Genomic DNA, 21059 nt, shown 5'->3' with positions numbered 1-21059 from the left:
CGTTCTTCCTTAAAATACACACCAGAGCTGCTGCAGAACCTCTTTAAAGATTGAAAGAGCGACTGCTGCCTTTTTGTTGCCATGATATGCATCATCATAGCTGCAGCTAAAACATAAAACTGTATAATACACACTGCAGCTGCTGCAGAACCTCTTTTTTTTTTGGTTTAGAGAATACTATGTCAGTTACTAAGTCGGTGTTTCCCAACCAGGGTGCCTCCAGCTGTTGCAAAACAACAACTCCCAGCATGCCTGGACAGCCTTTGGCTGTCTGGGCATGCTGGGAGTTGTAGTTTTGCAACAGCTGGAGGCACCCTGGTTTGGAAACGCTGTACTAGGGATAGAAACTTTCTGTAAAAGAGATCAGTAAGCGGTCGAGATAAGCGGCGCCTATTCCCCGCTGATCTCCGTATATATATTCGTCAAGTTCTGACATCTTTTATAAATATTATTTACAGATAGGACTATGAAAAAACTAAAATATTTGACTATTGCCTAAATCGTCTCGTAAGAAAATAGTTTGTAATATTTTTATTTTATTTTTTGATGAAAGAATCCCTTTAAGAATATAACACACTATTGTTCCATACGAAATTATTTTGGCAAAAAAAAAAAAAAAATTTTTTTTTTTTAAATAAAAAAAAAAAGCGAAAGCCATGTGTAGTTGACAAAAATAGAAATCTGTAGTCAAAGCCGGCATGAGCGTAAAATAAAAGCCCCCCAAAAACTCCATCCGTTCCATATAATGAAAAATAGTCTATACAAAATAATCCGCGTCATGGACCTTTTTAATATACACACACATGCAAACATACAGTATAGTAATATATACAGTCACACACATACACGCGCACGCTCACTATGTTACATAGAAACAGGAGACCAATAAAATAAGAGAGGCCTATAATTTTACAACAGCAACTATCTTGGACAAGGATATAGCGGTGTGTTATGTACATAGATGAACAACGACATGCCAGCAGAGGGCGCTGTGGGTGAAGATGACATCACAAGTTAGGAGGAGTCCTTTGGAGCGGCCATCTTGGTTGCGCTTCCGTTCTGTGACTTGTAGCTGGTGAAGCTAGGTGTGTGGATGGTACGGATGCTCTTCATACTTTGGGCCAGTGAAGTGGGAGAGACAGAAGAAGAAGGAGGAGAAGTAGCGGAGGAGGAAGAAGAAGGAGGAGGAGGAGATGGTCTGCCGTTTGCGTTCTGCAGTGAAAATGAGAGATGGTGACCTTTACCTGAATAGGTTGGGCTCTGTAGCTTCGACGTGCCATTGTGAACGGGACGGATAAGGGAGGGGGAGGCGTTAACGTTGCGACCGGGTGCAGAGTTAGAATGGGTTACGGGGACGTGAGACTTCACGGGGGGGTTATGGGTGTTAGCGGTATCGTTACACTGAGCGGAAACAGAGCTGCTTTTTCCAGTGTTAGGAGAAAGAGCTGGAATCTTAGAAGCAGATAAAGTAGGGGAAGCAGCCTTAATATCCCCACCAGCTTTCTTAACACCTCCGTTAGCCTGCAAACAAAGATGGCGGGAGACAGTCTGTCAAAAAAAAACCTTCAACATGAACACACCAACACGGGCGCAGGAACAAAAAAAAAAAAAGCCCCCAAAATAGAGAAACAATATATATTTTGCAGATTTTCTCACTGGACCTGGCAGAAACCAGAAAAGCACAGAAGATAAGGTTTAGAAAAACTGGAGACGTGGAGGGTGTGGCGCCCACAGTGCAGTGCTCTACATGCTGGGTGAGAAAAAAGAATGGTGGCGAGATGGCAAGCGGTTAATGGAATGCGGTGGCACATACATGTTAGTACCGGACGACACAGACATCACTTCGGATTATTTATTTTGGTTGCGTGTGGTAAGCCAAAGTTTCGTTCATCTCGGCCGAACGTCTTGAAGTGGGACAAAGCAAGTGGGTGTCTTATTGCAGGCATGCAGAGAGATGGCAGGAGTGAGACATAGTACCACAGGATTTCTCATGCCACCAGATCCAGATATTTTAACAAAAACAAGAGTGAAAGCAATCGCGCCATCCTTGTTTTGGTTACATTGATTCAGTTTTACTTGGCTTGAAGTTTTTTTTTTTTTTTTCTGTTCTAAGGTAAAACTACCTGTCTGAATTGACGCTGCGGCTCCTGTAGCTTTGGCTGTTTGCTAGTTTTTTCCATGCTTCCTTGTCTAGTTTTAGAAGACATTGGTATTGGCATTCTGCTGGTTTGTGGCGCTCCATTTGATCCCTATAAGAACAGCCAATGGGAAGAGAGAGACAGAAAAAAAACAAAAACAAATCAAACAACGTATCTGAGGTCATCATCCAGTGTTCACATTCCATGCTTCACCAACATCTTATCAATCTCTAGGCATGCAGAAGAAACATCAGAGGTTAAAGTCATAAAAATCACAGGAGACAAAAAACACAAGTCAAGTCAATCAAGCAGGCACTTTTTTTTTTGTTTTTTGCTCTTCATTTGCCCTTCACCATGTTACCAAGCTTATAAAAACAGCAGCTAAAGGCAAAGCCAACCACCAGAAGAACACCACTCAGAGGTTAGGCACCAGTATCTCATGGGCACACTATTAGGATTTGGAAGTCTTGTGCGCTGGTACCTTACGTGCTGTAGTAGGTATGGATGATGGAGACTCTACAACAAGTTTTGCATCATCCGCTAACACAGATCCTTTGGCAACCACTGGAGTTATTGTCAAAGTTCGGTTATCGTCTTTTGATTCTATCAGATCAGATCCCGGTCTTGGTGTCATTCCACTTATGGTACTTTCTAGCTGTTTGATGGTTTGCTCAAGGCTGTCTAAGGTTCTATATGTATTTTGTCTTATCTCATCCGTCCTTGACACAGAATCTGGCTCTTCGAGGTTGGGGACTTCAAGTTGGATATTGTCATCTGCGCTCTTCGATCTTTCAATCTCAAACCTTTTTGCTTCTTTGTGTTGCTTTACAGTGCCATCGGGCTCTTCTTCATCCTCGTAGACCACCACCTGTAAGGTCTTCTTCCCGGTTTTTGTCCCAGTACGGATGGCCTGGGTCAGAGCCGCCAGCTGTTTTTTAGGAAATCTGAACTTGAACTTTTTCTTTGCGTCTTGTCTCTGGCCATCTTGGTAGTCGGACACATCTGACTTTTCTTCATCTGTGAGGAATCCTTGGGAGACACTGGTATCCTGGAACATAGTCTGCTTCATTTCTGCTAGAGATGGGTAGTTGAATCTGTATTGGCCTTGTTTCCCAACATTCTCTGTTATGTTGACCATTTTGGTTTCTTCAGCCCGTTCTTCTTTGGGTGGAGGAGCATTTGATTCTTTGTGATTTTCTTCTTCTTCCTCCTCCTCCTCTTCCTCATCAATCTTTGCCTCTGAAGACATCATTTTTTCCAACTCGTCATCACATTCTTCAAATATCGTGGACAACCTTTTATAGGCGGCTCTTATATCCATTGGTTCATCAAATATGATAATGACTGGCTTTTTGTCGGTGCTCATAACAGGATCTTGTGGGTCAGAATTGGGAGAAGGAATTTTCACATTTTCACTATCAACATTAACTGTTTGTACTTCTCCACCTTTCCGTTTTACAATATCTTGGACTTCACCTGTTGACAAGACCTGCACCTCAGTATTTGTGATCATAAAGGCAATGTTATCTGCAGGGGACCTTGGCTCAGTTGGGGAGATAGTCGGAGACTCAAGGTCGTCAGATTGTTGGCTGGTAGTCCTTCGAGAATTTTTTGGTCTTAATACAACTGTCTGGCCTAAATCAAAGTAGGGCATTCCCTGTTCTTGAGATGGAGAACTACCTACTGGACTATCCTGGCTCTCTCTACTAAAACTCTTGACCAGTGTCGAAGTTGACTCTGAGATTTTGTGATCTGTTCCTCCATTAATCACTTCTGGGACTGTAGAGGTCAAGTGTTTAAGGTTCTCCCTGTTGTGGTATCTATATAAGGCCATGTTAACTAATTCTTCATTTTTATCTTCCTTTTCAGGTTCTTTACTGACTGTTGATCTTGGTTCATCCCTGCCTATGAACAGACTGTAGGTAGACTGTTCATTCACTACAACCTTCTCCGGCTGCCTAAACTGAGCAAAGTCAGGTGCAGAACTTGGTATGGATTGCATTTTCCACTTGTCCTCTGTGCTTTCAACAAGTTTTGGGCTTTCGGGACTTACACTTTCTTTTGAAACAAGGCATGACACCTATGAAGAAATATTAGAGGGGAAATCAACTTGTTAAATATAAATCTTCTTGCTCAATATGAGTGAATAATAATTCAATGACTAGTGAGAGTTAGGTATGTTGGTTATTCTAATGTAGTAATGCACCGATCAGCCATAACATCAAAACCACCTGCCTGACATTTTTTTAGGTTTTCTGGGGTCTCTATGGGTTTGTCTCGTTTTTCCATCACATTCCACAGATGCTTGAGATCTGGGGACTTTGAAGGCCAAGACAACATCTGGAACTCTTTGTCACAATCCTCATTCTTGAACAATTTTTGTAGTGTGGCCAGGGTGTATCCATGTGAAAGAGGCCACTGCTCTTAGGGAATACCCCTGCCTCAAAGGGAGGGAGACTTGGTCTGCAATGATTCATACAGAGCTGGTACGCGTCGAATGAATGCCAGAACCTAAGGATGAGCAGAAACTTGTCCAGATCATCACACTGCCTTCGCCAGCTTGTCTTCACCTATAGCGCCTACTGGTGCTGTCTCTTCTAATGGTAAGTGACTCACATGCACCCGGCCATCCACATAAATGTGATTCATTAGACCAGGCTGTCTTCTTCCATTACTCCACAATCCAGTTTGAATGTTCATATGCCTGTTGTAGGTACCTGTTTGTAGTGGACAGGGGTAAGCATGGGTACTCTGACCAGTATGTGGCTACTGCGCCCTATACACTGCATGCCGTGATGCCCTATGTGATCTAAATCCTTTCTGTTGTAGCCAATAGTAACTCTGTTAGCAATTTACTTTACAGTAACTTTCCTGTGGGACTGGACCAAATGGTCTATCCTTCTCTCCCCACACATCAATGAGCCTTGTACACACCTGACTTCGTGGTCCATCCTAGTTGTTCCTCCATCGAACCACTATTGGTAGTTATACTGGTAACACCCCCACAAGACCTACCATTTTGTAGATTCTCTGACTCTTACACTTGCCCATTTTTCCTGCTTTTAACACATCGAAATCATAATATATCCCACCTCCTGTTAGGTGATGATGTCATGATCAAAGTAATGCAGGTCACCTATCAGTGGTTGTAATGTTATGGCTGGTCAGTGTATGTTGACTTACACTACGTCTTAAGAAGATTAATAGATGCATTTAAAACAAAAATTGACGCGAACAAGGGTCATGTCCTGGGAAAAAAGTCTGGGAACTCACCCAAGATTTCCACTGAAGGGCTGGTCCTGCAGGACTCCTGCAAATGGGAACGGTATTCCTTCTGAAGAAAAAGTGCAGGAAATCCGTTCCCATGCATTCCTACAGTACTTGAGCCCTGGTGGTAAAGCTACAAACCTTTTCTTTATTAATAGTAATTGTTAAATAAAAATTTTACTTTTTTGCAAAGTGCACTAGCATGGGAAACAACTGTGCCCCATGTTAGTCCAGAAAGCAGCCAGAAATATTCACACTGAAAGGGACATAAAAAACACCTGTAACATCTCAGCAGCTGCAATAAACTCTGGAGCACTGCATTCTGGGAGATTTGTTTCTCCTATATTACAGTATAACGTATAAAATGTGTCTCCCACCCGCAAATATCAGTACGGAGAGAGGCTGGTCAATACACAGGGCAATACAGTTGCCAGGGAGTACAGCGAGTTCTGTGCACAAGTCTTTTTCTGATGAATGAGACTTGTGCACGGAACTTGCTGGGTGCTGTACGGTTGCCTCGGCATAGCATGGTGAGGGTTGTAACCGCAAAGAAGAAAAGCAAGCTCTGTACAGATGCTGAACAAGCAGGATATACAGGGAGATTAGAGGTTAGCAACATTTAGAATACAGTTTATAAATATAAATTCTAAGTTGTCAATAAATAGACTTTTACAGACCAATAAAAACTATAGTTGAGTATATGAGCTGGAAAGTGCTAAGAATAAGGAAGGGTGTGTTAGAAGTTAGAATTGTAAGTTAGATACGTGATGGGCATCTAGCAGCTAGTAGACTGTAGTGTTATATAGTAACATGGGGTTAGTTAGTATAGGCCAAGAAGGTTACGGACAGGCCTTACAAATGAAATTACCTTCTTTTCCTTGGGCAAAGCTAAACCTGAAGGTCTGAAATCCCTCTCATGGACCTCTGGTTTAGAAGGCTCATAGTGCACCTTGGAATTAATTTCCACTACAGAACACTTCTGGAAAGCCTACGGGGTGTAAAATGTTACATACAATGGAGATTATGTATTGAAATCTATATTCTTCTATTCTCCTACATCATTATACATCCAGTGAATGTAATACATACATATATACTGATAGTCCAAACTGTGGTGCACAAGCAAATGCATAGATATATGGTTCCTCTGCTGCACCAGTGTCAGTAAGTATCAGAAGGGGTCTCTTTTTGTAGGGTGGAGCTTTGTCTCAGTAACAGGAGGATGGAGAAACAGTGGCATATCTATGGAGGGGCAGGTAGGGGGCAGTCTGTTCTAGGTGTCACTGACCTGGGGAGTGCCAAAAGGTGAGTATAGGTGTTTTTGTTTTATAAAGAATCCTGGTGAGGGGGCGACTATCTACAAGGGGTGGAGGCAGCTATCTAGGTGGGCCACCTACCTACATGGGGGAGTTATCTATAGGGGCTTCTTTCTACAAATTCCCTGTTGGGGGCAGCTATTTAAAGGAGGAGAACAACCTACTTGGAACACCTATGTAATAGGGGAAACTACCTTAAGGGACCTGTCTACCTACTGAAGCGACCTAACTACCAATTAGGGACAACCTACCAACTCTTCTACCCCACTCATCTACCCACTCTACTGTGTGGGACATTATTACTGTTTGGGGGGCTAAACTCAGTTGACAGGCTTACAACATTATTGCGGCTTAAAGTTATCAAAGTTGTTTAAAATTATCCCCAATCTACAGGGGTGAATTATTTCCATTGGCTCAGATTCAATCTTTTTTTGGCAAAAATAAAGAACAGGTGCATACATATAGGGGGAGATTTATGAAAACCTGTCCAGAGGAAAAGTTGCCGAGTTGCCCATAGCAACCAATCAGATCGCTGCTTTCATTTTACAGAGGCCTTTTCAAAAATGAAAGAAGAGATCTGATTGGTTGCTAGGGGCACCTCAGCAACTTTTCCTCTGGACGGGTTTTGATAAATCTCCCCCATAGTGTCTGTGTACATTTAGCCCTTGTCTCAAATCTTAGGACTTATTTTTAGTCCTATTATAATGTGGCCTCATCTCTACTGGTGAAAGCTATAGTCAGCACACCCTCATTTTACAACTTTATTGTGTATTGGAAAATCAAAGAGCTAAGTACTATGGTCACCATGTCGTTATATTATAGATGTGTTTTACAAATACTGTAAGGTGGCATCTAATGTTGTTAAAAATAGTCTTCAGTGGTTTATTGGCTGTTTCCCGAAAAATTGTGTCACTACCAGGAAACTATCCCAGGTACCACCGTCATTTTTTCCAGCTTTGTCCATGGCAGTGCTTTCCAACCTGTGGCTCTCCAGATGTTGTAAAACTACAATTCTCATCATGTTGGGAGTTGTAGTTTTGTTGTAGTTTTGTTGTAGTTTTGTAACAGCTGTAAAGCCACATGTTGGGGAGCACCTCCCTATGGCACAAACTTCTAAAGGCAAAGAGTCCGTGAGAGATACCTGAAGTTCTGCCATGATCCTCTCTCCTTCCTCTTCCTCCTCATCCTTCACTTGGTAAGTCTTGATGGGACTCTCTACTTCTGGCTTGTTTGCTTTTGGCGGTGGTGGCGGAGGGACATCTTCTGCATCCTGTATTGATTTAGAAAGAACATATTACAATGTTCCCATAATCGTCATGCACCAGACTACATTACCTGATGGGTTTCTATGAATGTAAAAATTACTAGTTCTTTAATGCAAAGTAGTCCTCCTCCAGAATACCTATTAAAGGTAGCATCCCTTCAAGTCAATGTCCATCTCTTTTAGGAGCCTTAAAGGGGTACTCCACTGGCCAGCATTCGGAACTAAATATTCCAAACGCTGTTTTCGCGCTGTGGGGGTCGGCCACACCCCAACATTTAGTCGTGAATGTTGGCCAGTGGAGTACCCCTTTAAAACACAGCTGGGAGTTCTAAGCCAAGCAAGAGAACTCTTCCTTCTGGAGGAAAACTACACTGCATATTTTTCCCCCAGCTGAGCTTGTAAGGACCCTAAGGGGGAGATTTATAAAAACTTGTGCAGAGGAAAAGTTGACCAGTTGCCCATAGCAACCGATCAGATTTCTTCTTTCATTTTGAAACGTGCCTCTGAAACGTAAAAGAAGCCATCTGATTGGTTGATATGGACTACTTTTCCTGTACACAGGTTTTGGTAAATCTCCCCCTAAGACTCCCCCTTTCGGCACTCTCCTTAAGAAAGAACGTTACTACTTCAATACCTTAAAGGGATTTGTACACGGGGGACAATAAACTCTCTTCACCTTGCTATCCTTCCAGTCTGACGTCCATGAGCTGCTCAAACTACTTCCAAGGGGGTACATACGACGAGGAGGAGGTGGAGGCGGAGATTTGGTTACCTTTTCATTTTCTTGCTCACTTTCTTGACCTCCTTCTAGAACAAAAGAAAAAAAATGTAAGTAATAATCACAGTCAACACTTGTCTTGCACAACGTCATGCAGAGGCCTGACCAAAGATGTGTGGTCCAACTGGGTTTATTGGTTAGATGTCTACGGTCTATACCTCACATACATATAAAAAGACTATAATGTTCTAGTGAATGAACTTTACAGGGGACCTGTTATCATATGCTGCCCAAATTAAGTAATCTGGACGGTCAACAGTGGCTGCTTCCTGGCTCCACCACCCTTGATTGATCGATCTCTCCCTGTTTGGGTATAGAAAGAAATCTATTTTTCAAAAAGCACCAGGGACCGCCCTGATGACTTGGGCAGCATGAAAGTGATGAAGTGTTTCCTTTGAGTTTCCAGGCCCCATAGATAAAGCAAAGCTCTCACATCTCTCCCCACTTCATAGAATTAATAAACATTTCAGACTCATAATATACAACACTTATCCAAACTCTAATTAGGAAAAATAAAGGAAGAATCTCATTTTGTACTAAAGGGAAACAATCACATTTTAAATGTAGTTCAAACTGCAGGAATCATGTTATAGAGCAGGAGGAGCTGAGCAGATGATATATACAATACAGTACAATCTGCAGGTATCATGTTATTGAGCAGGAGGAGCTGAGCAGATGATATATACAATACAGTACAATCTGCAGGTATCAAGTTATAGAGCAGGAGGAGCTGAGCAGATGATATATACAATACAGTACAATCTGCAGGTATCATGTTATAGAGCAGGAGGAGCTGAGCAGATGATATATACAATACAGTACAATCTGCAGGTATCATGTTATAGAGCAGGAGGAGCTGAGCAGATGATATATATACAATACAGTACAATCTGCAGGTATCATGTTATAGAGCAGGAAGAGCTGAGCAGATGATATATACAATAAAGTACAATCTGCAGGTATCATGTTATAGAGCAGGAGGAGCTGAGCAGATGATATATACAATACAGTACTATCTGCAGGTATCAGGTTATAGAGCAGGAGGAGCTGAGCAGATGATATATTCAGTACAGTACAATCTGCAGGTATCAGGTTATAGAGCAGAAGGAGCTGAGCAGATGATATATACAATACAGTACAATCTGCAGGTATCATGTTATAGAGCAGGAGGAGCTGAGCAGATGATATATACAATACAGTACAATCTGCAGGTATCATGTTATAGAGCAAGAGGAGCTGAGCAGATTGATATATAGATTTGTCTGAGAAGCAAGGTAGCAGTCACACTGGGGCCTCGGTGCCTAACGGGGCCCCCAAAGCACATCTGCCCCATTAGAGACCAGTTATATAATTGGCATATGGGGCCTTGTTGCAGATTTTGCATCAGGGCCCAGAAGCATCAAGCTACGCCTCTGCCGAGAAGGTCCTATATAACTTGTAATTTTTTCATTTATCTGCTCAGCTACTCCTGCTCTATAACATGGCTGCATTTTCAATACGAAGGATTATCTTTAAAGCGTATCTGTCATTTCAGGATTAAACTGTCCTGTGTGTGTACATGAGAAGCAGCACTATTTCTGGTCATTAGATAACATGTATATAGTACTATTCTGCAGATTTCTGGTCTGCAGGCTTCATCTATAATTAGCAGTTCTCTTAGAGCTGGTGGCTGGAGCTCCCTCCTCTCCCATCTATAGCCTTGTATTGCTTGTCATGCAGACACAGGACAAAGCTGAGCTGATTTTCAGGGTGGAATACAATGTCAAAGGCGAGGAGATAGAGGGAAGAAGCTTGAGAACAGGTAAAAGAAGCATTTTTGTCTAATAAGATAGAATACAAAGTTTTGTATATTCCATTGTACTATTAATCTATACAAGGTTTGTTCTTTTAAATGTGCCTATTTAACAACCTCACAATGGTGGGAGTCTTACAGTCAGCCCACAAAGTCAAAACACTTATAAGAAAAGTGCACAGTATTCTATTATGGCTCGTACCATTGACCTCTAGTTTTTCTACGATCTCTACTTTTGAACTCTGAGTTGGCATTTCTAGGCTGGGGATGGACTTCATTATATTGGCTTGTGCTTCCTCCAGCATCTTCTCAAATTCTTTCCCATCGTAGTGGTCCAGATTCTGTCTTTTTTCTTCAAATTTCCTCTCCGCTTCCTATGAGTAGAAGGGGAGACACATCATAAATACACAATGCCTATAAAATATATTCAATATATATAAATACTTTACTTTTTATTATATATATTGTATTCTAAAACTATAAATGGGCACTGTCAGATATAAAAACTTTTTACCGTATTTTTCGTCCTATAGGACGCACTGGCGTATAAGACGCACCCAATTTATAGGTGCAAAATCTAAAAAAATTAAGATTTTGAACCCAATAGTGGTCTTCAACCTGCAGACCTCCAGATGTTGCAAAACTACAACTCCCAGCATGCCCGGACAGCCAACGGCTGTCCGGCATGCTGGGAGTTGTAGTTTTGCAACATCTGGAGGTCCGCAGATTGAAGACCACTGCATAGGAGGTAATACTCACGTGTCCCGGTCGCTCCGGACCTGTCACCGCTGCCCTGGATGTCGCTCCATCGCTGTCCCCGTCGCTCCGGAACGTCTCTGCTGCCGGCCGGGTATCCTCGCTCTCCGTCGCCGCCATCACGTCGTTACGCACGCCGGCGCACGTACGCAAAGACGTGATGACGAGGAAGGAGAGCGCCGGCCATACAGGGGATCCCTGAACGGAGAAGACACCGAGGAGGCAGGTAAGGTCCCTCCCGGTGTCCTGTAAGCACTAACCCGGCTATTCAGTCGGGCTGTTCAGGACCGCCGCGGTGAAATCGCCGCGGTCCCGAACAGCCCGACTGAACAGCCGGGTTAGTGTCACTTTCCCTTCAGACGCGGCGGTCAGCTTTGATCGCCGCGTCTGAAGGGTTAATACAGGGCATCACCGCGATCGGTGATGTCCTGTATTAGCCGCGGGTCCCGGCAGTTGATGGCCACAGGAACCGTCGCGATAGCACCGACTTTTCCCCCCCAGTTTTGGGGAAGAAAAAGTGCGTCTTATACGGCGAAAAATACGGTATATGTTGTACATCTTGGCTAAACAATAGTTTTTCTAATATACTTTAAACATTTTTACATTTTATTAAAGAAAACTGCTTTTGAAAATACCACCACTAGGGGTCCCCATACCTCCTGAGTCCCACAGCAGCATGAGTGTGTCCAAGGGTCATGGACACGAGATGGCTGATTGACAAGGCTGCAGGACGAACACAGCTGAAGGCAAAACTGCTGTAACACAGAGAGTTTTACCAAACATGCCTCCAGCTGTTGCAAAACTACAACTCCAAGCATGCCTGGACAGTCAAAGGATGTCTGGGCATGCTGGGAGTTGTAAATTTGCAACAGCTGGAGGCACACAGCTGAAGGCAACACTGCTGCAAAAAATGTTATCCAAACACTGTACCTCCAACTGTTCCAAAACTACAAGTCCCAGCATTACAGAACTGCCTAAGGATGATACACATGAATGACATAGGAAGATCTAAGTTATACACTCACCATATTGGCCCTCATTTACTATTGCAAACCCAACAGGTTTTGTTGGGTTGTGCACCAGATTCTGGGGCATTGCGCCAGAAATTCTGTCTGCGCCAGAATTGAGAAAACCTGACAAACTCTCCATTTTACTGGGAAAACCCGAAAAAGAGGCGTGACTGTCTGGGAAAGGGGGCGTGGTCACAGAAATGGGGTGTGTTCCCGACATTTTCACAAAAACCCAACATATTTACTAAGGTTTCCACATGAAATGTGGTGGATTTGAGCTGAGGAAAACCAGACAGATCAGACCATGTGTAAAAAAAAAAAAAAAAAAGTAAAGTGTAGGGAAAGTGCAAAACGAATGAAAACCTTAGTAAATACTGTGGAAAAAAATTGTAGGGAATTAAAATCCACAAAGAAACCTACACAACACTCTTAGTAAATCAGGGCCATTGTCTTTGGTGGTAGAGCACACGCAATCTCCAATAATCATTGGCCCTGATTTACACGCCTATTTTCTGTGACCACGCCCCCTTTCCCAGATGGTCACGCCCCTTTTGGGGAGTTTTCTCAGTAACATGGAGAGTTTGTCAGGTTTTTCTCAATTCTGGTGCAAATTCTGTCGCAAATTCTGTCACAAATTCTGGCACAGAGAGAACTTTTGGTGCAATGCGCCAGAATATGGCGCACAACCCGACAAAACATGTCGGGTTTGCAAAAGTAAAGGAGGGCCAATGGGGGAGATTTATCAAAACCTGTGCAGAGGAAGAGGTGTGCAGTTGCCCATAGCAACCAGATTGCTTCTTTCATTTTCCACAGGCCTCTAAAGAGGCCTGTGGAAAATGAAAGAAGCAATCTGATTGGTTGCTATGGGCAACTGCACACCTCTTCCTCTGCACAGGTTTTGATAAATCTCCCCCAATGAGTGTGTGTGTGTGAGGGAGGGGGAGGAGTCATGCACAGTGCAGGCAAGAGAAGGACAGCCCCCTCCCTTTTAGACAATTGAAAAGACATAGAACAGCTGTAATATGCTATTTTTTTGTGAAATATGGCTGATAGAGACATAAATGTAAATGATCAGGATGAGGTCCTAAGTAACCTAGAACAGTTTCTTTTTTTTTGGGGGGGGGGGGGATCTGACAGGTACAATTTAAAAAGTTTAATCGTTGGGGCGTCCTACCAATCTTAATTTCCTCCTCCTTCAACATACTAATGGGTTCATTTGGAATTTAGAAGGTGATCCCCAATGGGAACAGGGACTGATGTTGAGTGATGACAATTTGTGGAGTAACTTGGCACCAGAGACAAAACGTGTAGCTTGTTGGCCCCGATACAAAATCTGTAGCAGGGCCCCATTTATACTACTGTTATTTTTGTTATGAGGCAAAGGTGCCTTGGGGTCCTTTCAGTCACAGGACCAGGTGCAACTACTACCTCACAGGTTGGCACTATGCACATAAATAAAATCAAGACGGGAAAGTGAAGTCAAGATGCTAACCTCTTAAAGGAGCACTCCGGGGAATACAACTTATTCTCTATCCACAGGGCAGGCAATATGAGTATGAGGGGGTCCCAGTGGTCCTATATGGGGCACAACTCTTGTGCTGAATTTGCCATTTAGTAGCCTTAAAGGGGTACTGCATTGGAAAACATTTTTTTTTCTAAATCAACTGATGCCAGAAAATTAAACAGATTTGTAAATGACTTCTATTTAAAAATGTTAATCCTTCCAGTAGTTATCAGCTGCTTTATGCTCCACAGGAAATTACTTTCTTTTTGAATTTCCTTTCTGTCTGTCCACAGTCCTCTCTGCTGACACCTCTGTCCATGCCAGGAACTGTCCAGAGTAGGAGCAAATCCCTATAGCAAACCTATGCTTCTCCTGACAGTTCCTGACATGGACAGAGATGTCAGCAGAGAGCACTGTGGTCAGACAGAAAATAAATTCAAATAGAAAAGAACTTCCTCTGTAGTATACAGCAGCTGATAAGTACTGGAAGGATTTAGATTTTTAAGTAGAAGTAATTTACAAATCTGTATAACTTTCTGGCACCAGTTGATTTATAAAAAAATTTTTTTCCAGCCGAGTACCCCTTTAACCCTGAGCACTCCAGCCCCCACCTTCGGATACGATTAGGAGTGATGGCTCGCTCTGGTAAATGGGCTGTTACTCCGGTTCTCCTCCGCAGTTGGGGGCCAGAGGGCTCAGACTTACGGTAAGTTGAGCTGCAGGAGCCGGCTCCCACGATCGGACACTTATCCCCTATCCTGTGAGTAGGGGATAAGTCGTGTTCAATGGAGGACCCCTTTAATGTTCTATAATAGTGTTTCCCAACCAATGTGCCTCTGACTGATGCAAGACTACAACTTCCAGCATGCCCGGACAGCCTAGAAGTTGTAGTTTAGCAACAGCTGAAGGCCCTCTGGTTGGAAAACACAGTTATATAACAAAGCCTCACGTCATTATAATGATCAGTCCTGGAGTATTTAACCTACCTCTATTGATACTGCCCGATTCCTGTAGCCTACGTGTTGTATTTCCTCAATAAACAAGCTTTGGGCCGAGGACCCATTAAGCTGCGTGTGTGGTGCGGTTGCGTTTTGCTCCAGTGTAGCCGATGTGCTTACTGACTGGTGGTTTGCCGATGAATCTGCTGAGAGACTGCTCTGGTTACCGGAGGTAAAGGGGAGGTTCACCAGAGCCGTGGAGTGCTGGGACTGCTTCATTAGGACGGGGGAGCTCTGCACATGGAGGACTTTAACTCCAGCAGACAACGGGACCACCTCTGAATTCACCGAGATTGTCTGGCTCTCTGTTGTGTTCCCCGATTCTGCCAGTGCCGACTGCAGGTAGACTTGGCTCTTCTCTTCTTTGTTCTGGATCACTTCGGTTTCAGTCCCTTTTTCGGTGATGGTGTATTGGTTATTTTGATTGTAGTCGACAGTCTTAAAGGATCCATCAGAAACATGTCTGTAATAACAACGTAAAGCAAGTGTTACTCGGAGGTCACAGTAACGTTTTCTTTAAAAAGTTAGGTATGCCACTTGCAGTACCACTTTCCACCACTGTGACCTTAGAGCAGGTTTTTTATAGATAACAATGCAACAGCACCACCGGTCTACATTTCAAATCATCAAAACTGATTAGATGTTTAGACCTCATACCGGTTTAATCTCTTTTTCCTTAAGAACATAGGTGGTGTTATCCTGTGTACCCCAACCTGTTGCAAAATTAAAATTCCCATCATGCCTTGATTGTCACAGGCTTACAGAGCATAATAGGAATTGTAGTTTTGCAACAGCTGGAGAATCACAAGTTGGGAAATGTTACTTTAAAGGGGTACTCTGGTGAAAACCTTTTTCCTTTTAAATCAACTGGGGCAGAAAGTTAAACATAATTGTATATTACTTCTATTAAAAAAATCTTAATCCTTCCAGTACTTATTAGCTGCTGAATGCTATAGAGGAAATTCCTTTCTTTTTGGAACACTGATGACATCACGAACACAGTGCTCTCTGCTGACATCTCTGTCCATTTTAGCAACCATGCATAGGAGATGCATAGGAGATGCATAGGAGATGTATGCTAAGGGCAGCATGGTGGCTCGGTGGTTTGCACTGCTGCTTGCAGTGCTGGGGACTTGGGTTCAAATCCCACTAAGGACAACCATAAATAAAGTGATATTATTATTATTATAATAATGTCAGCAGAGAGAACTGTGCTCGTGATGTCATCAGAGACCATTCCAAAAAGAAAATAATTTCCTCTGTAGTATTCAGCAGCTAATAAGTACTGGAAGGATTAAGATTTTTTAATAGAAGTAATTTACAAATATCTTTAACTTTCTGCCACCAGTTGATTTAAAAGAAAAAAGGTTTTCACCGGAGTACCCCTTTAACGTGTCCTGTTTGAGCTCAACGTCTACTGGCTCGACTCTCAGACACCCTTATTGTCTTCATATTTCCTTTGCTTGATCATTTATGACAAAATGCTTGGGTGCCAGGATTTTTATTTTAATAAAAAATAAATGCACCAGGTTTATTCTAACTGGTGAACCATAAATCCTTGTTTTCATCCTTTTATGGCTCATAATTCCCTTGTTTATGAGCACACGCATGCAGTTCACTGAGAAGGAAGGAATGTTCCCTTGCTTCCCATCACATCTCATGTGGTAACTTCTTCCTCACTCCTCAGAACTGACAACTGTCTGCACTGAGGTCCTGTGACAGGCCCCCGGCTCACACAGCAGGAGGATTGACAAGCCAGGAGCCTGCACAAACCCCTTCTTGTCCTGCCTTCACTTCCTGCAGGCAATAGCTGCAGAGACAACATTTTGCTCACCCAAGAAATAAATGGTTTTAACCAATATATATGACAATCTCAAATGCAATGTTATCTATATTATATAAATATCCTACACATGTTTGATGCACAGGATTAGAAGCTGCAGATTTGATGCTGTGTTCTGTTAATTTGCTTACATTAAACACTGCAGCTTCAAATTCTGCGCATCAAATATGTATAGAATATTGTAAGTGTGAATAGACCCCTAAGTTGTGAACATAACAATGCATTGGTTGAACAGACGTCACCTTCTTAAGGCAGACAGGGCATCAGTCATGCTCCGGATCCTCTTCAGTAGGCTGTCCAGTTTATGAGGTTCTTCTTTCAGAAACCTGACCGCTTCTACCTCCACCCGTAAGACCGCCCTCATTTTATTCTGTAAGTATGGGAACTCTCCTAAAAAATACAAAGAAGATATCAGAAAGTAGTATATATACACAGCAGCATACTCTTTCTTGCAATTTGACAGGCCCAAGAGAGATTTGGTATGTTTTGCCCCCATGTTAATTATCCCAATTTTCCATAATGATGCTAAATTTAAAAAATACAGGGGTCCCTCAAGTTACAATATTAATTGGTTCTGGGACGACCATTGTATGTTCAAACCATTGTATGTTGAGACCAGAACTCTATGGATACCTGGTAATTGGTTCTAATGGCACCCAAAATGTATAGGAAAAATAGGAAAAAGTGAGAATTGAAGAAAAATAAGTAGATAACTAATATAGATAAAGCAAATCCTTACATATAAAAGTAATAAAGATCTGCTGGGAGCTGTAATCACTGTCTATGTCAGCGTTTCCCAAGCAGGGAGCCTCCAGCTGTTGCAAAACTGCAACTCCCAGCATGCCCGGACAGCCAAAGGCTGTCCGGGCATGCTGGGAGTTGTAGTTTTGCAACAGCTGGGGGCACCCTGCTTGGGAAGCACTGGTCTATGTAGAGGACAGGAGCTTCTTCGGGGTCCTGTACAGTACACACAATATCGTAAAAAAGTAACATGGAGCCCTCACCTGGTGTCCAAAGGAGCAGCTAACCCTGGCACAGGTAAGGAGTAGTACAGAACATGTAATACCTCCCTGTACTGTAGGGGGCACTACCAGACAGCCAGTCAGTGCATACGCTTCAGTAATACAGGTAAATAGTACAGAACATGTAATACCTCCCTGTACTGTAGGGGCGCTACCAGACACCAGTCAGTGCATACGCTTCAGTAATACAGGGGTTTTACCAGTGAATGTCCATTCTGATTGGTCAGCTCATTGACATGTTTCACGGATCTGGACTGTCTGTACATTGTATGGTGTGTCTGGTTTCAACTTACAATAGTCCAGAAAAGAACATTGTATGTTGAAACTATTGTATGTTGAGGCCATTGTAAGTTGAGGGATCACTGTACTCAGGACATAAAAAAACGGCAACTATTATTGCCCCGTATTAATTGATTGCAAGAAAAATACTTACACCTAAAGTAATAGCAGTAATAACCATTGACCTTTTAATGTTTCTTTATATAACTATATAATAAGTATTATTATTATATTTATTATTATAAATTTTATATTTATTACTATTATTATTATATTTATTATTATTAATAATAGTAGTAATAATGTATTATTATTGATTCTGCACGAACTTCTTGGCTCAGCAGTTGCTGACTTTATTCTGCATAAATTAGTTTTATTAGTTCATCTTTTCCAGCAACACGGAGCACCTGAAAGGTGGATACAGTCCTAGGAGAGTCTTCTAGGACTGTATCCACCTTTTCCAGCCCACGGGAGCACCTGAAAGCTGAACTAATTTATGCAAGATAAGTCATCAACTTCCGAGCCGAGAAGTTCGTGACGAATCAAATCACTGTAACTTCGCTCATCTCTAATAGTAAAAAAAAATAATATGTAATATTAATAAATTATTTATTGATTAATAAATATTAATACTATTATTTATTATTATTTATTCCTAATTATTATTAGTGCCCCGTATTAATCAATCGCAAGAAAAATACTTACACCCAAAGTAATAATGGTTATAACCATTGACCTTTTCATGATTCTTTATATAACTATATAATAAGTATTATTATTATATTTATTAATAATAAATGAGTATTAATATTGTTATTAATATTATTAAATATCTTATTAATTACTAATTATTATTACTATTTATAACTGTAGTAATAATAATAATAATAATACACTGCTTAAAAAAATAAAGGGAACACTTAAAGGGGTACTCCGCTGCTCAGCGTTTGGAACAAACTGTTCCGAATACTGGAGCCGGCGCCGGGAGCTCGTTGAGCAGCAGAGTACCCCTTTAAACAACACAATGTAACTCCAAGTCAATGACACTTCTGTGAAATCACACTGTCCACTCAGGAAGGACACTGATTGACAATCAATTTCACATGCTGTTGTGCAAATGGAACAGACAACAGGTGGAAAATATTAGGCAATTAGCAAGACACCCCCAATAAAGGAGTGGTTCTGCAGGTGGTGATCACAGACCACTTCTCAGTTCCTATGCTTCCTGGCTGTTTTGGTCACTTTTGAATGCTGGCGGTGCTTTCACTCTAGTGGTAGCATGAGACGGAGTCTACAACCCACACAAGTGGCTCAGGTAGTGCAGCTCATCCAGGATGGCACATCAATGCGAGCTGTGGCAAGAAGGTTTGCTGTGTCTGTCAGTGTAATGTCCAGAGCATGGAGGAGCTACCAGGAGACAGGCCAATACATCAGGAGACGTGGAGGAGGCCATAGGAGGGAAACAACCCAGCAGCAGGACCGCTACCTCCGCCTTTGTGCAAGGAGGAGCATGAGGAGCAGTGCCAGAGCCCTGCAAAATGCAGGCCACAAATGTGCATGTGTCCACTCAAATGGTCAGAAACAGACTCCATGAGGGTGGCATGAGGGCCCAACGTCCACAGCCTACAGCCCAACACAGTGCAGGATGTTTGGCATTTTCCAGAGAACACCACTGGTGCCTTGTGCTCTTCACAGATGACAGCAGGTTCACACTGAGCACATGTGACAGACTTGACAGAGTCTGGAGATGCCGTGGAGAATGTTCTGCTGCCTGCAACATCCTCCAGCATGACCGGTTTGGCGGTGGGTCAGTAATGGTGTGGGGTGGCATTTCTTTGGGGGGCTGCACAGCCCTCCTTGTGCTTGCCAGAGGTAGCCTGACTGCCATTAGGTACCGAGATGAGATCCTCAGATGCCTTGTGAGACCATATGCTGGTGCGATTGGCCCTGGGTTCCTCCTAATGCAAGACAATGCTAGACCTCATGTGGCTGGAGTGTGTCAGCAGTTCCTGCAAGAGGAAGGCATTGATGCTATGGAGTGGTCTGTCCGTTCCCCAGACCTGAATCCGATTGAGCACATCTGGGACATCATGCCTTGCTCCATCCACCAATGCCACGTTGCACCACAGACTGTCCAGGAGTTGGCAGATGCTTTAGTCCAGGTCTGGGAGGACATCCCTCAGGAGACCATCCCCCACCTCATCAGGATCATGCCCAGGCGTTGTAGGGAGGTCATACGGGCACGTGGAGGTCACACACACTACTGAGCCTCATTGTGACTTGTTTTAAGGACATTACATAAAGTTGGATCAGCCTGTAGTGTGGTTCTCCACTTTGATTTTGAGTGTGACTCCATATCCAGACCTCCATGGGTTCATACATTTGATTTCCATTGATAGTTGAATGTGCTAACAAAATCACACAAAAATTATGTAAAGACGAAAGTATTTCATACGATTAGTTCATTAATTCAGATCTAGGATGTGTTATCTTAGTGTTCCCTTAATTATTTTGAGCAGTGTATATTAGTATTAATAGGCATTATGAATTTTTTCCAGATTCCACGTTTAATTTCCTAAAACTGCTTTGACCTATGGTGGCGGATAACTAATGATAATCTAATGATAGATGGCGCTAGGTGTTGACTTCCAGTATTGTAAGGGGTTGCACAGGATTTAAAAAACATGGCTACTCACTCATCCCACCGGTGCCCCACTCATCCACAGGTTGTATGCGGTATTGCAATTCTGTCCTATTCACTTTCATGAAAGTCCTATCAAGACCTCATCTGAAACCATTCCCCAAGTGTTCCCCAAGCTGTGACAAAACAACAACTCCTATCATGCCTAGAATGATTGGAGTTATAGCTTTGCAATACTTGGAGAGTCAAAGGTCGGGGAACACTGTCCTACACTTTTTAAACCTAGTTGTTGCCTCCTGGGCATCTTTACCATCTAATTCATGATAAGATTTTACATACCAATGAGGCCACAAGGTGGTGCTGTTTCACTGATTTTTGCCAGTGCACTCAGTAGTACTTTATTAGACCAGTGTTTCCCAAGCAGTATGCCTCCAGCTGTTGCAAAACAACA

The 21059-nt window shown here is 42.6% G+C and overlaps 1 protein-coding gene across 14 annotated transcripts in view; it reads right to left on the bottom strand.

Annotated features, from left to right (window-relative positions):
* Nucleotides 1-290: 290 nt before the first annotated feature.
* KIAA1217 (KIAA1217 ortholog) overlaps nt 291-21059 on the bottom strand; it is a 692495-nt gene continuing 671726 nt past the window's right edge. For 12 of the 14 annotated variants that reach the window (XM_056519293.1, XM_056519300.1, XM_056519290.1 and 9 more), the window contains 9 exons: nt 16909-17056; nt 14812-15286; nt 10758-10929; nt 8662-8792; nt 7863-7991; nt 6274-6393; nt 2620-4218; nt 2124-2249; nt 292-1521 (listed from right to left, as the gene is read on the bottom strand). In XM_056519293.1, the coding sequence (XP_056375268.1) occupies nt 1015-1521; nt 2124-2249; nt 2620-4218; nt 6274-6393; nt 7863-7991; nt 8662-8792; nt 10758-10929; nt 14812-15286; nt 16909-17056 (3407 nt within the window). In that variant the 3' untranslated portion in view covers nt 292-1014. Of the gene's footprint in view, nt 1522-2123; nt 2250-2619; nt 4219-6273; nt 6394-7862; nt 7992-8661; nt 8793-10757; nt 10930-14811; nt 15287-16908; nt 17057-21059 lie in introns of all 14 variants that reach the window. The other 2 variants (XM_056519289.1, XM_056519291.1) reach the window with 2 other exon arrangements.

The sequence above is a fragment of the Hyla sarda genome, chromosome 5, assembly GCF_029499605.1.
Source record: "Hyla sarda isolate aHylSar1 chromosome 5, aHylSar1.hap1, whole genome shotgun sequence".
NCBI classification, from domain to species: domain Eukaryota; kingdom Metazoa; phylum Chordata; class Amphibia; order Anura; family Hylidae; genus Hyla; species Hyla sarda.
The sequence above is the reverse complement of the archived record's forward strand: the minus strand, read 5'-3'. Positions and strand labels throughout refer to the sequence as shown.